Source organism: Pseudochaenichthys georgianus, unplaced genomic scaffold, assembly GCF_902827115.2.
Source record: "Pseudochaenichthys georgianus unplaced genomic scaffold, fPseGeo1.2 scaffold_506_arrow_ctg1, whole genome shotgun sequence".
NCBI lineage: Eukaryota > Metazoa > Chordata > Actinopteri > Perciformes > Channichthyidae > Pseudochaenichthys > Pseudochaenichthys georgianus.
Window position 1 is genome coordinate 164,963 of NW_027263067.1, and position 14,745 is coordinate 179,707.

A 14,745-nucleotide genomic window follows, 5' to 3' on the forward strand; every position below is an offset into this window, starting at 1 on the left:
ATAGTCATATGCTATTTTGAAAAGCCCCTCATTCTATATGTCTATTTCTGCACTGGCTGCCGATTCAAGATACTTTTGTACTTATAGTCACATTTTAAATATCATTTGCAAAGGAGTATACAGTATCAACAGTATTACTTACTATTACAAGGGCGACTGTGGCTGCGGTCGTCTTTCCACCAGAAGGTTGTGGGTTCGATCCCAGCCCATGCAGTCAACATGTCGATGTATCCTTGAGCAAGACACTTAACCCTGAGTTGCTCCCGATGGCCAACGGTGTGTGAATGTGCATGTATGTTAGTGCATGTCCTAATACACTGCTCAGTATGAATGGGTGAACGACATGTAGAAAGTAAAGCGCTTTGAGGGGTCTTAAAGACTGGATAAAGCGCTATATAAGTACAGTCCATTTACTTAAGGAGAGTCAAAGTATTTCTCCATCACATATTTTAATGTTGCGGCTGAGCTAACCGGAGCTAGTTTATCTACTTTAGATGAAGTCAGGAGTCTGGTGACAAACAACCTTTTACGTACTCAAGCTTAATAACTGAGCTCAAGTTGAGGTACTCGGACATTAATTGAGAATACAAGATTTCCCAAGTAAAATAAAAATCCTCAAGTACATGTATATAGAAATGGTATTAAGCATAGTACTTGAGTATGAACGTCCCCCGACATTGCATTTCATTTAGCTGACGCTTTTATCCAAAGCGACTTACAATACGTGCAAAAACTACAACTGCTGCTTGCAAGAAAGAAACAACAAGGAATGCCAGTCTTCATTTCCTCAGCCCCACATTTTGAAACGCCTCGGGTCCGTTTTATTACCATTGAGGACAAACCGTGACCACACGTCAATCCATTTCACATCCACAGTCAAAATGCAATCATTATTGGGACGAACAAAAGGGACTCTTAGCGGATAGCATCTTTAATCTAACAGTCAAACGGACAACACAGTAATTATTTAGTTAAGATTTTATTTCAGAGTCCCATTTGAAATGGATCTCTTGATCGTTTACACCTCTATCCACCGAACACATGGTGTAGGTTAACACTAAAGTAAGTCACTGTGCAGAGGTAGTAGTTCACAGACCATAACAATGTCTGTGTTGCAAGCAGTCATTTTAATATCTTAAGGTTAGTAAAGCTGCTGTGCCACCATGACGGTGTTTCCTGTGTTAGTGCAGTCTTCATAGCAGCAGTTTGTTATAACAGCATTAAGAGCGAGGTGTTAGCACAAGGCGAAGCTGGTCCTATTGACACCTAGGAACCTCCCTGGAGTCCTTATATGACTCCTGTCCTCCGTTACCTTCCGGTGTTCCAACGACTTGGTTCCCTTCTCCTCGTTCACTCCCCCCCTCCTTCAGACCTCCACGGTCACAGAGCTGCCAGTGACTCGGACTCCGAACCATCCGTCCCAGAACTTTGTGTCCTGTCCTCCGTGTTCGAAGGTGATGAAACGCAACCCAGGGCCGTACTCAGAGAACGTGTGGTTGACCTGGAGTTCAGAGAGAGAGGAACACACGGTGAGACGGACTTGTGTGTGGGGGAGAGAAACACACGGTGAGACGGACTTGTGTGGGGGGGAGAGAAACACACGGTGAGACAGACTTGTGTGGGGGAGAGAAACACACGGTGAGACAGACTTGTGTGGGGGAGAGAGAAACACACGGTGAGACAGACTTGTGTGGGAGAGAGAAACACACTGTGAGACAGACTTGTGTGGGGGGGAGAGAAACACACTGTGAGACAGACTTGTGTGGGGGAGAGAAACACACGGTGAGACAGACTTGTGTGGGAGAGAGAAACACACTGTGAGACAGACTTGTGTGGGGGGGAGAGAAACACACTGTGAGACAGACTTGTGTGGGGGAGAGAGAAACACACGGTGAGACAGACTTGTGTGGGAGAGAGAAACACACTGTGAGACAGACTTGTGTGGGGGGGAGAGAAACACACTGTGAGACAGACTTGTGTGGGGGAGAGAGAAACACACGGTGAGACAGACTTGTGTGTGGGGGAGAGAGGAACACACGGTGAGACAGACTTGTGTGTGGGGGAGAGAAACACACGGTGAGACAGACTTGTGTGGGAGAGAGGAACACACGGTGAGACAGACTTGTGTGGGGGAGAGAAACACACTGTGAGACAGACTTGTGTGGGGGAGAGAAACACACTGTGAGACAGATTTGTGTGGGGGAGAGAAACACACGGTGAGACAGACTTGTGTGGGGGAGAGAAACACACTGTGAGACAGACTTGTGTGGGGGGGAGAGAAACACACGGTGAGACAGACTTGTGTGGGGGAGAGAGAAACACACGGTGAGACAGACTTGTGTGGGGGAGAGAGAAACACACGGTGAGACAGACTTGTGTGGGGGAGAGGAACACACGGTGAGACAGACTTGTGTGGGGGAGAGAGAAACACACGGTGAGACAGACTTGTGTGGGGGAGAGAAACACACTGTGAGACAGACTTGTGTGGGGGAGAGAAACACACGGTGAGACAGACTTGTGTGTGGGAGAGAAACACACGGTGAGACAGACTTGTGTGGGGGAGAGAAACACACGGTGAGACAGACTTGTGTGGGGGAGAGAGAAACACACGGTGAGACAGACTTGTGTGGGGGAGAGAGAAACACACGGTGAGACAGACTTGTGTGGGAGAGAGAAACACACTGTGAGACAGACTTGTGGGGGGGAGAGAGAAACACACGGTGAGACAGACTTGTGTGGGGGAGAGAGAAACACACGGTGAGACAGACTTGTGTGGGGGAGAGAAACACACGGTGAGACAGACTTGTGTGTGGGGGAGAGAGGAACACACGGTGAGACAGACTTGTGTGTGGGGGAGAGAAACACACGGTGAGACAGACTTGTGTGGGGGAGAGAAACACACGGTGAGACAGACTTGTGTGGGGGAGAGAAACACACGGTGAGACAGACTTGTGTGTGGGGGAGAGAGGAACACACGGTGAGACAGACTTGTGTGGGGGGGAGAGAAACACACGGTGAGACAGACTTGTGTGGGGGAGAGAGAAACACACGGTGAGACAGACTTGTGGGTGGGGGGAGAGAAACATACGGTGAGACAGACTTGTGTGGGGGGGGAGAGAGAAACACACGGTGAGACAGACTTGTGGGGGGGAGAGAGAAACACACGGTGAGACAGACTTGTGTGGGAGAGAGAAACACACGGTGAGACAGACTTGTGTGGGGGAGAGAAACACACGGTGAGACAGACTTGTGTGGGGGGGAGAGAAACACACGGTGAGACAGACTTGTGTGGGGGAGAGAGAAACACACGGTGAGACAGACTTGTGTGGGGGGGAGAGAAACACACGGTGAGACAGACTTGTGTGGGGGAGAGAGAAAAGCAGCATCAGTCGCTTCAGCAAGTTCCAAACGGTCCCGTGACAGATCCCTGTGATGGCAGACATCGATAGTTTGGCAGCGGCACACATCCAGCACCAGACACTTTTGCTGCTATGTCGAGCAGTGCTGTACATTCTCAAAGATATTGAAGTGATAATAATAATAATAATAGATTTAATTTGTTAGCGCTTTTACAGGTGCTCAAAGACGCTTTACAGATATAGTGAAGGGAAAAGAAAAGGAAGGAACAACAAATAAATATATAGTTAAAGTTAAAGTCAAATAATACAAAAACAATCATACATTAAAAGCCAGATTGAAGAGGTGAGTTTTTTGAAGGTGGTGAGGTTAATGCATTATACATATTTGCATACATATTTTTATATTTGTTTTCGGGATTGTGGGAAACGGTATTTCGATCTCTGTCTGTACACACAAACTGAAAGGTTGACTATAAAGTTGACTTTGAAAAGAGGAAATCAGTCGACCAGGTCCAATACAGGATGAGGTCAAGGTCGATGAGCAGATCTAATTTAACAAAACGTAATGCCGTAAAGCTTCTGCATTTCTAGTACTATGAACTGGGTTTCCGTGGCAACGTTTCCTGGAAAAGACAACACTGTTTGGATCTATAAAAAGCGATATCCAAAAACACAACCTCATTATATCTCATCGCAAGCTGTAGTGTTAGCGAACAGCGCCATGTCTTTTCTGATGAGTTTACAGACAACTCTATCCGGTCGAAATGCATGCACGACACATTTTATGACATGGCCTTGTACTTATAGAATCATCCGAAAGAGACAGATGAATGAAATACAACTCTTCAGAATGAACATTACCATCGACAATGTGTTTCAAACCGAACTGTGAGTAATGATTGGGATCCTCTGCGACCTGAGTTCCTCTGCTGTATGCCAGAGAGGGCAAAAGTACACACATCCTTTACTCAAGTAGAAGTAAAGAGGCTTTGAAGTGTACTTCAGTAAAAAGTACCCATAGCTAGCAGCTGCTTTAAAGAGTACCTGACCTCCCTTTATATTAATAGAACAATAATGTCATTGTTAGCTAATGAATGTTGCCATGCTGAACAACGGCAACATGACAACGTTTCCATTGGTCCCTCTTCTTTAGAGAAGACCAGGAAGTGATGGATACACGGATCGTGTTCCAATCAATAGGCACGCAGTGACTCTAAAGAATAATGACCACGCACCAACACACATTCAGACTAAAGGAACCAGCTGTTTGGGAAATGAGAGAAGTAGAAAGTACAGGTATTTGAGTTCAACATGTGAGAAGTAGAAAGTACAGGTATTTGAGTTCAACATGTAAGAAGTAGAAAGTACAGGTATTTGTGTTCAACATGTAAGAAGTAGAAAGTACAGGTATTTGAGTTCAACATGTGAGAAGTAGAAAGTACAGGTATTTGAGTTCAACATGTGAGAAGTAGAAAGTACAGGTATTTGAGTTCAACATGTGAGAAGTAGAAAGTACAGGTATTTGAGTTCAACATGTAAGAAGTAGAAAGTACAGGTATTTGAGTTCAACATGTAAGAAGTAGAAAGTACAGGTATTTGAGTTCAACATGTAAGAAGTAGAAAGTACAGGTATTTGAGTTCAACATGTGAGAAGTAGAAAGTACAGGTATTTGAGTTCAACATGTGAGAAGTAGAAAGTACAGGTATTTGAGTTCAACATGTGAGAAGTAGAAAGTACAGGTATTTGAGTTCAACATGTAAGAAGTAGAAAGTACAGGTATTTGAGTTCAACATGTGAGAAGTAGAAAGTACAGGTATTTGAGTTCAACATGTGAGAAGTAGAAAGTACAGGTATTTGAGTTCAACATGTAAGAAGTAGAAAGTACAGGTATTTGAGTTCAACATGTAAGAAGTAGAAAGTACAGGTATTTGAGTTCAACATGTAAGAAGTAGAAAGTACAGGTATTTGAGTTCAACATGTAAGAAGTAGAAAGTACAGGTATTTGTGTTCAACATGTAAGAAGTCAAAGTAAAAAGTCAGAAAAATAAGTAGTGGAGTAAAGTACTGATACCAGAAAAATTTACTTAAGTACAGTAACAAAGTATTTGGACTCCACTACTTCCCACCTCTGCTGCACTACAGATCCCCCTCCTCCCTGTGTACCTGCTTCCAGCAGCATTCGTCACTGTCGGGGTCATGGGTCACCGGATCAGGTTTGAACTCCTCGATGACCTCCTGGTTCTCATCCAGCAGAGTCACGGTCATCTGGTACGTGCAGCCGCAGTCCGACCTCCCACAGTACCTGCAGAAACACCCGGACTATCAGTGACTTACTGGTGGGAAATACTCAATGTCCTCTTCCAGCATGAGAGCAACTTGATAACAAAGGTATCCCAACTGAAGTAAACATTGAATACTGCTTTCTGTTCCTCCATCTTGTGACTGTGTGACTCCCTCTCTTGGACATCAGCATGTGAAGGACACTGCTCAGGAACTAGTCTCTGTATGTGATGACTCCTTCCCTTCTGAGAGGACCACAGACACGTGGATCCTGAGGCTGAAGCTGAAGCCGGGGACCAGGGATACACTTACAGAAGGTGTGTGAAGAGCATCACCCCACTCTTTCTTACCAGTCTTCCACGGTGACGGGAGGCTGAGCGTCCAACTGCTCGCTGGAGTAATCCTCCGCCAACAAGTCGATCACCTGCCTCTTCAGACACAGCCTAGGAAACACAGATTTTAAGAAACAGGAAGATTGTACCTTGGGTTATCTTACATACATATACATTTGTAGATATGACTTATATCAGAATCTTTGGGGTCATAGTTCCGAAGTGGTTTTGTGTCCTCCTTTTAAAGCAGATAATAACAAATGCAGCTTATAAACACAGTACGTCCACATACTGTAAGGCTATCAATAGAGAGAGTAAAGATGTGTTTTTTTATTTGTATATATCCTTTATTCAACCAGGTAAAAGTCTCGATGAGATTCAAATCTCTTTTTCAAGAGCGACCTGGCCAAGAGGGCAACATGCAGTGGCGTTTTCTCCTGGAGGCCAAGGGAAGCCAGGCTTCCCCTGTTTTTTCGGATTGTAGTTATAATTTTAATAAATAAATAAAAACACTTTGTTTAGTTTCGGAAATTCTGTGTTGTGTGTTGCTGCCGGCCCGTCTCTCCCCCATTCTCATTGAGTATTTTACAAAGAGTGAAACAGCGCCCCTCTAGGTGTTATGGTGAAACAGTAGATTGCACTCTCTGTTGCGAGAGGAGGCCAGCCGAAATTGGCTTCCCTTGGTGAAAAAAAAAGGAGGGATTGACCAATAAGGCTCACGTCATGCCCCTGCCAACCTGTGATTAGTCAAGGCCGTGCCAAGGGAAGCAAGAGGCGGCTGGCTTCCCTTGCCTCACAATCCAATCAAATCGCATCAACTTAGTGGTGCAGTGACGCGTCCTAAAACCCGGAAGTAAGCTGCTCTCGGTTTCCCTCGACAGAAAGCAATGGGATTTCTCCATAGGATTTAGGAAAATAGCTGGAAATAAGGTCAGTGGAAAACGAACCTGTTAGATAAATGCACGTTTTGTTCAGTCGGATAATATCCACACGTCTACCCTACTTTTATAATTTTCGAATCATAAATCGAATCGATAGAAGATAGATAGCGTCACTGCACCACTCTCACCGCCGTTAGAAAGTAGCAAGCAACTGAAGCAAGTGCAATTATGGAGGGTGGAGATTTGCAGTATTTAATCAAAAATAATTGTACTAAACTTCCGCTACAGCAGCAACAACAAATACAATCTGATGACAGGCCAATGCCCAAACTGGAGCTGTGAAGAGCGAGGAACAAAGGAGAGAGTCGGACGTAAAACGTTAAAGGTCTCCTGATCTAGTTTGTGAATGAATGCTTATTAGAGTTTGGGCTGGAGAGGGCGTGCGGACCTGTCGGTTAGATAACAGGCGTGTGTAAGTCCTGCATCTGTATGATACAAATGTGTGTGAAATGATACCGGGTGCTGTAATCACTCATCTGGTTACGTTACATTGACCACCACACCCCCGACCCAAAATAAAGGACGTTTTATTGGCTTCCCCTAGTTTTTTCCCCACGCCACGCTACTGGCAACATGAACAAAGTTACAACAAATGAACACAACACAATACAGGCAGGTGTTGAGCGATGTATTGAATTATCAGTATTTAAACATGACCATACACACAGTAATACACACTCACTCAAAGGAGGTCGCAAAGTATTTGGTCACTCCGTCGAGGCCGCAGTCGGAGCCGCAGTCTCCCGGCATCTCCTCCACTTTCCACTGACTCCCGCCGTTCTCCGTCAGCTCCCAGAAGTCCAGAAGCTCTGGGAGGGAAATGCACAGATGTTCAATTCCAAGAGCAGACACTCTCAACAGAAATCAACCCATCCATTATTTTTTTACTCAACTTTCTAATGCTATTTTATTTCTATTTCAGAAATAGTTTGGACTGTTTATTTGTAGTGTCTTAAAGGTGGGGTAGGTACATTTCAGAAATCGGCTCGAGATTAACACTTGTTGTTATATTCCATGGAATGCTCTTAACATCCCGATAGCAATGAATATCTGAAGTGCTTTGACAAAAAATCCATAAAAAAAATTAATCTGTAGAATCCAATCTACTGGCGTACCTGCCTGTCAGCCTTCCATCGGGGCACAAACTTATCTCGTGCCCCTCATTGGATTGGTTGTACTTTTTACAGTATCACGGCTTCTACAGATGACATTTTTTATGGATTTTTTGTCAAAGCACTTCAGATATTCATTGCTATCGGGATGTTAAGAGCATTCCATGGAATATAACAAAAAGTGTATCTCGAGCCGGTTTCTGAAACTTACCTACCCCACCTTTAATTTCTCGTATACATTGCCTTGTTTTTATGCTGCTGCAACGCAAACATTTCCCAAATTGGGATCAATAAAGTATCTATCTACCCACCCACCCATCAAGGCATCAAATAATCAGTCAAAAAATAGATAACGCAATTAATCAATCCATCCATCGATCAATCAGTCAATCAATCCTACATACATTTGAATGCTTGTACTTTTCAATGAAAAGCTCTCAATAGAAATAGCTCTTTAACAGAAGTCGAGAGGTTAATAAAACGTTCATTTTCCAAACAAACCAGTCAGTATTCATTATCAAAGTTGTTACTCTTGAAAGACACTCATCACTTCCGACGTATAACTTGGTTGTAGATCTGTCTCCTGTGAAGAAGAAAATGGCCACTCACCTTCCCCACTGGGGTTCTTCAGCAGGTTTTTGGCCATGACTGCAGCTTGAACAGGAGGAGGAGGCGGGGCTGAAGAAACAAGACATCAAATCAATAAGTGTCTCCACTGCGGTTTCTAATGGGCGGACAATCCTCAGGATGCAGCTTTATTCCAAATGCATCTGCATCCTGTACGCATACATTAGACTGCTTACCTCTGTTTACAATACACAGTTCATCTGTATGTGTTATTTATTAAAGTATGTTTGTTCTACTGTACAGTATTTCATTTGACATTACTTATTCTACTTTCTATGCACGTGTATATGTGTCTTAGTCCTGAAACGTACTCGCACCATTATGACAATTGCCCTATTTGTGAATGCTATATTGTATGTTGCATTTTTGGAGTAGCATTTGCCAATAAAGCTTTTGAATCTTGAATATGAATGTCTCAGTCGACTGCTTTAGAGTCAATTAACACTTTTTTTGTTTTATTCCTGCAAATTACCCGCACTATTATTCTACTTTCACAATACTTTGTTGTTATTTCGTGTCCTTTTTCTCTCCTCGTGTTTAGAGTATTGTATGTTGCCTGTCGGAGGAGCACACACTGTAACTATTGTGCACCTACTATTGCAACTATCCATCCATAACCTCACTCCTCTGCACCTCTCCCACCTCCTGCACATCAACACACCCATCCGCACTCTCAGCCTCCCTGCACCCCCCTTCCGCCTAACCACCATGGGGTCTCGAGCCTTCAGCCTCACTGCACCCCCCTTCCGCCTAACCACCATGGGGTCTCGAGCCTTCAGCCGCTCTGCACCCCCCTTCCGCCTAACCACCATGGGGTCTCGAGCCTTCAGCCGCTCTGCGCCCCCCTTCCGCCTAACCACCATGGGGTCTCGAGCCTTCAGCCGCTCTGCGCCCCGCCTCTGGAACTCTCTCCCACCTGACATCCGCAACACTGACTCTCTCCCCATTTTCAAATCACGTCTCAAAACACGTCTCTTCACACTCGCCTATCCAGCCTGGTCATTATCCATCACACATCCTCTGTTTGGTTATTTGATTGATACTGCATTGTCTTGTTTATGTCTCTTGTGCTGGGGGGTATACTGCGAAGCAGGATTTTCGCTTAGCCGGCTAAATTCAGGGAAAACTCCGGCTTTCCGGTCATCCGAAGCTGGTTCTCTTTTTAGCAGGCTAGATCTCCATGGTAATATATGCTAAGCAGCTAACCTGGTCGGGACCAGGTTAGGTTGCAGGCTAAGAGCTCAACTCAGTGAAAGCACCGCCTGCTGACCAATCAGAGCTCAGTGTGCGGAGTTTAAAGCGATCAAGTCATATTACAGGAGAAAGGAAATACAGGAAAACTGCCATTGCAGGAAAGACGGCCGGCAAGAATCACCGACTGTGTGAACGTGAACATGAATAGAATATCACCTCCATCTTCAGAGCAATCTGACTATTATAACATTAGCGTTAAGAAAGCTTACTTAAATATCGGCCACAACATAAGTAACCGGATCAGAGTACATTAAGTACAGTCCGCGGCATATCACTTCATAATGTATCATATATCTCCTCATCTGAGTCAGCTGAGCCGTGTCTGGCCGTGCAGCACTCACAGCGTCACATACTGTATGCAGAAGTATTATTTTAAGCAACACATAAGTTGACGAAACACTCGAGACAAATGTAATTGAAGTCAGATCGTGTTTTAGAGGAGGCAGTGATATCATAAACCTGTTAATGTACGCATTCAAACACTTGTTCTGTTCCAGCTGTGTTCACCTTGCAGGTGCAGCTCTGAGGCTTTGATCCTGGATAAAGTGTTTAAGTCATGGATGTTTAAAGTTTAACTTCTTCATTTTTGACTAGTATTAAAGTTCACTTTTCATTCAGGAAGTATGACGCTGCGCTGTCAGTGCGCTTCTCCATGTGTGTGATTGGTCGAATGCTCCAGATACCACCCCTTTCATGTGAACGCGCACCTAACTAGAGAGGACACGGCTGGCTTGAGCGATCCACTTGATAACCAGCGTCGTAGGACCGTTTAGCGAGAGCGCGTATGTTTTGGATTAGGCCAACCGGCTAACTCAAACACATCCAGGTTAGGTTGAACCAGGTTCGTAGCATAGGCCCCCAGTGTTATGTATTGTGTATATTGTGGTGACTACCTATTTAACCGCTGGGTCATAATTCAAACCTGGAACTACAGTTGCGGTTATTGTTCCCACACGGACATGTTATGAGTTACCTATAAATAGGTGTGCCCTCTTGGCTCTGTCTCTTGTCGACCCGGGCTGCGACCCGACAACATGTCCTTTGCAGCTTGTAATTAAAGTTCCCCTTTGCACCTTCGATGCACCGCCTCTGACTCCATATCTCTCGGCACTACAATATCTTGTTTTTATGTGTCTGTACCTTGTACCTTGAGAGCCTTGAAAGGCGCGTATATAAAATAAATGCATTATTATTATTATTATTATATGGTAATAAAGCCCTTTAATCTCAATTATCAATGTCCCAAACACACAACACATGCAAGGGTTGTCTGATGCTAAAGGCAAAAGAAACGAAAGAATATGAATGTTGACACACATGTATTTACTGACACACGGTGTTTGAAAAGCATTGAAAGGGTTAACTGTGAAAGCCCATGCAGGCCGGGTCACCTCCACAGAAGTGGAACACTAAACCTGTTCTGCTGACTCACTGCTCAACAAGTGGCCAAAGCCTCTCGGTGCACATGCTGAATAGCAGGAATCACAGAGGATCAACCCGTCATCAAACACACACCAGTCAGCAGGAAAACAACCCGGGGTCGTGTGTTGCCGTAGCAACTGTGGACAGCAGGAGGTTAAGGAGCTGTTTTGCGGCTGAGGAGGTCCTAAGTGTTACTTACTGGCTTCAAGAGAAATGCATAACAAGTAACAGGAATATGTAATCAGGATACAAAAGGATTCCCCGGGAGATACATAAAAAAAGAGTAATCAGATTACTGTTATGTTGCGAAACATTGGGGTTTACTAGCAGGGTTACAATGTTACAATTAAAATGTACTATCACCGTAACAAACCGTATTTAGTTTAACCGTATCTAGACTTCGTGCACCATTTTTTATTTGTATTTTTGTATGTTGCATCGTTGGAGGAGGTCGGGTCAGAATATTTTCATTGCCATTTCTACACTGCAGCTTATCTGGCATTAAAACCTTTGCATCTTGAACCTTGTTAGTAAAACCTAAACAGAACATAGTGTGTGATGTAAGGGATCAGATGTTCTCTCTTCTCTGTGAGCTGTTCTGTTCTGTAGGACAATACTTTAAGTGTGAATACTTCTACTGCCTGAACCAGCTTTATGGGTTCCACTTTCTTTGGTTCAATACATCAATAACATCTCTGAACAGAGGACACATCTTTCATCCTAAATATCTTGGTTCCTTACATAATACCCGGAAGTAAAGATCATCGTATCGATATTCCCTTTCCCTTGTATGTATCTGCACTGCATTTAATATTGAGCTAATCCAAAAGAAAGTAATCAGGTTACATTGTTTATATGTTGATACTCAGATCAGGTTGCAAGTCATTACCCTCCCAACTCTGGCAATGATCCGACCATTTTGTTTTAACTATACCCTCAGTGTTCTGTTCATCAGATCAGAAAACATTTCTGAGGTTACTCGTCAAATTACTGTCAATGCAAAGACTATTTGTGTACTTTCAAAAAGACACACCCAAAGGCTTTATATAAGGTCACAACACAAACAATAACCGATATAACAAAAGCTGTTTGGGACATGTTTAAAGGAAACGCCATGGAGGTATTCATCGGAGTAACATCCACCATATCCCAGCTGCTTGTTTGCATTATAACATGACTCGCTGAGGCACCAAGCAAAAGCAGCCGAGTCACGTTCCCTGGCTGCAGACTTCACACTGGAGGATAACAATACGCAGCACATGCAAACATACTCTCAGGATCCACTGTAAATAAACCTATTCTGCTCCGTGTGAAAACAAAAAGGCTCACCCACAGCGAGAGGAACTGCAGTCTTCTCTGTCCTTCGTCTCGCTTTCTCACTTGCACTTGAGCTCCTTTGCAGAGGCCCCCTCGTCACTGTGAGGCCTTTATAGCCAGGGAACACACACACACACACACACACACACACACACACAGTGAGAGAGAGGGGGAGGGAGAGACACACAACCCTCTGCAGGTTAGGGAAAGCATCCATCCAGCAGAACCAAACATGCTCACACTCAGCACAAATGAGAGCAAACATAAAACCCTCAGTGCTCTTCTTTCTAAAGGACACATGCAGGCCTTGAACTCTACTAACGTTGTATTCTGTAGACATTACATTACATGTTCCTTGTTAGACGCTTTTATCCAAAGCGACTTTCATACTCAATACTGGGGCACAACGACATGCTGACTACAGTGGGGTTTGAACCTGTGACCCCCTGATCCCAACACCAGCGCACTATTCCACTGCGCCACACGCCAACCCCAATCAACAATTAAATATCTTTGCAGACAAGTCCCACTTTTTCATCAGGAAGCTTCACATCAAGTGTGCTGTTAGTGACGCAGAGAAACACAGTGGGAAAGTCCTGTTCAGTATGTCCAAAGAAGAAGAAGAAGAAGAAGCAGCAGCGCCCTCTATTGATTGAGTAATTCTAAATAATACAAACAGCATATACATATAGCTTAAAAATAAGTTGTGAACAAATGCACGTCCTCACAGTTGCCACAAGGGGCTTATCTAACTACACAGATCGTTTCGTTTTGAGAGCCCGGCTATAAACATGTTTATTTCTGGGCATTTTAACATGGGAGTCTATGGACATTGCTCCCTGCTGCAACCAGCCCCCTACAGGCCACCTGGTGAACTGCATGCTGTGGCACTTCCGCATAGGCTTCACTTCCCGATTATCTCATACATTCCTACAATTAAAAATACTTCGGAGGACATCTAAGGTTGGATTTCACGAATATGCGCTTGTAAAATTTGATTTTTACTCTAAACCTTACTCAAAATAAAATTATAAAGAAATAGTGAAAGTCTCTTCTACACATGTTCACAATAGCGTATATATGATTGCTTTGCGTGAACACAGGCTATTTTATTATAGCTGGTAAAATACGCTAATAAATCGTCCAATCATCCATCCATCAATCCATGATAGGCACTGGTACTTTTTGTAATGTAAGCTTATTTCAATGCTTGTGCTTTTTTGTATTTGACCTAGTTTACAAACGTTTGAATGGAGCTCTATGGTATTACTACTTTTAGATAATGAGGTGAGTACTTGCTCCGCCATCGCTTATGCACGTTTTCTGTCATGAGTTTTGATAAAGTCATCGATAGATACAGAAACATTAGTGTAAAACGTACTACAATTTGGGAAGGCACATGAACACATCAGAAAACTGCTGTCAGTGGCAATACAATATATCACCTGCAGAGGGGGTAATGCACTGCAATAAAGTGATACCGTTTTTGCTATCACTAATTATGTAGTCAAAACAGTTTAAAAAATGCGAAGACATCTGATATAAACATTTCAAAATCTGAAATTAGGAAATTGTTGATTTGTTTGATGTCTAATGGTTAAAAATATATATACATTCTGCAGGAAATCTGAATCTATTTGATGTTATTGCATACTTTGTTATTACCAGAGGAGGGAGAAGTACTCAGGTCTTGTACTTGAGTAAAAGTAGAAGTACTCAGGTCTTGTACTTGAGTAAAAGTAGAAGTACTCAGGTCTTGTTCTTGAGTAAAAGTAGAAGTACTCAGATCTTGTACTGTAGTAAAAGTAGAAGTACTCAGATCTTGTACTTGAGTAAAAGTAGAAGTACTCAGATCTTGTACTTGAGTAAAAGTAGAAGTACTCAGGTATTGTACTTGAGTAAAAGTAGAAGTACTCATGTCTTGTACTTGAGTAAAAGTAGAAGTACTCATGTCTTGTACTTTAGTAAAAGTAGAAGTACTCAGATATTGTACTTGAGTAAAAGTAGAAGTACCAGAGTGTAGGAATACTCTGTCACAGTAAAAGTCCTGCATTCAAAATGTTCCTCAAGTGAAAGTAGAAAAGTATTCTCATCAAAATA

The 14,745-nt window shown here is 43.4% G+C and overlaps 1 protein-coding gene across 2 annotated transcripts; it reads right to left on the bottom strand.

Moving 5' to 3' along the window:
• Positions 1–778: 778 nt before the first annotated feature.
• Positions 779–12,782, bottom strand: fbxo2 (F-box protein 2). 2 transcript variants are annotated; one of them, XM_034078887.1, is made up of 6 exons: positions 12,662–12,782; positions 8,635–8,703; positions 7,596–7,722; positions 5,991–6,083; positions 5,524–5,662; positions 779–1,501 (listed from the first exon to the last, which is right to left on the bottom strand). In XM_034078887.1, exons 2-6 carry the CDS (start codon positions 8,669–8,671, stop codon positions 1,367–1,369), a joined length of 531 nt encoding a protein of 176 aa, XP_033934778.1. In that variant the 5' UTR covers positions 8,672–8,703; positions 12,662–12,782; the 3' UTR covers positions 779–1,366. The 2 variants fall into 2 exon arrangements, with proteins under 2 accessions (XP_033934778.1, XP_033934777.1); XM_034078886.1 differs by having other exon boundaries at positions 12,658–12,782.
• Between the last annotated feature and the right edge of the window lie 1,963 nt (positions 12,783–14,745).

What these genes read in the sequence shown, in the direction of transcription:
- fbxo2 (XM_034078887.1), bottom strand. Translation starts at nt 8,671, where the DNA reads ATGGCCAAAAACCTGCTGAAGAACCCCAGTGGGGAAG. An exon ending in TACTTTGCGACCTCCTTTGA is followed by an intron (nt 6,084 to 7,595) that starts GTGAGTGTGTAT and finishes TGTGTTTCCTAG; the next exon opens with GCTGTGTCTGAAGAGGCAGG. An exon ending in CCCGTCACCGTGGAAGACTG is followed by an intron (nt 5,663 to 5,990) that starts GTAAGAAAGAGT and finishes GTGTTTCTGCAG; the next exon opens with GTACTGTGGGAGGTCGGACT.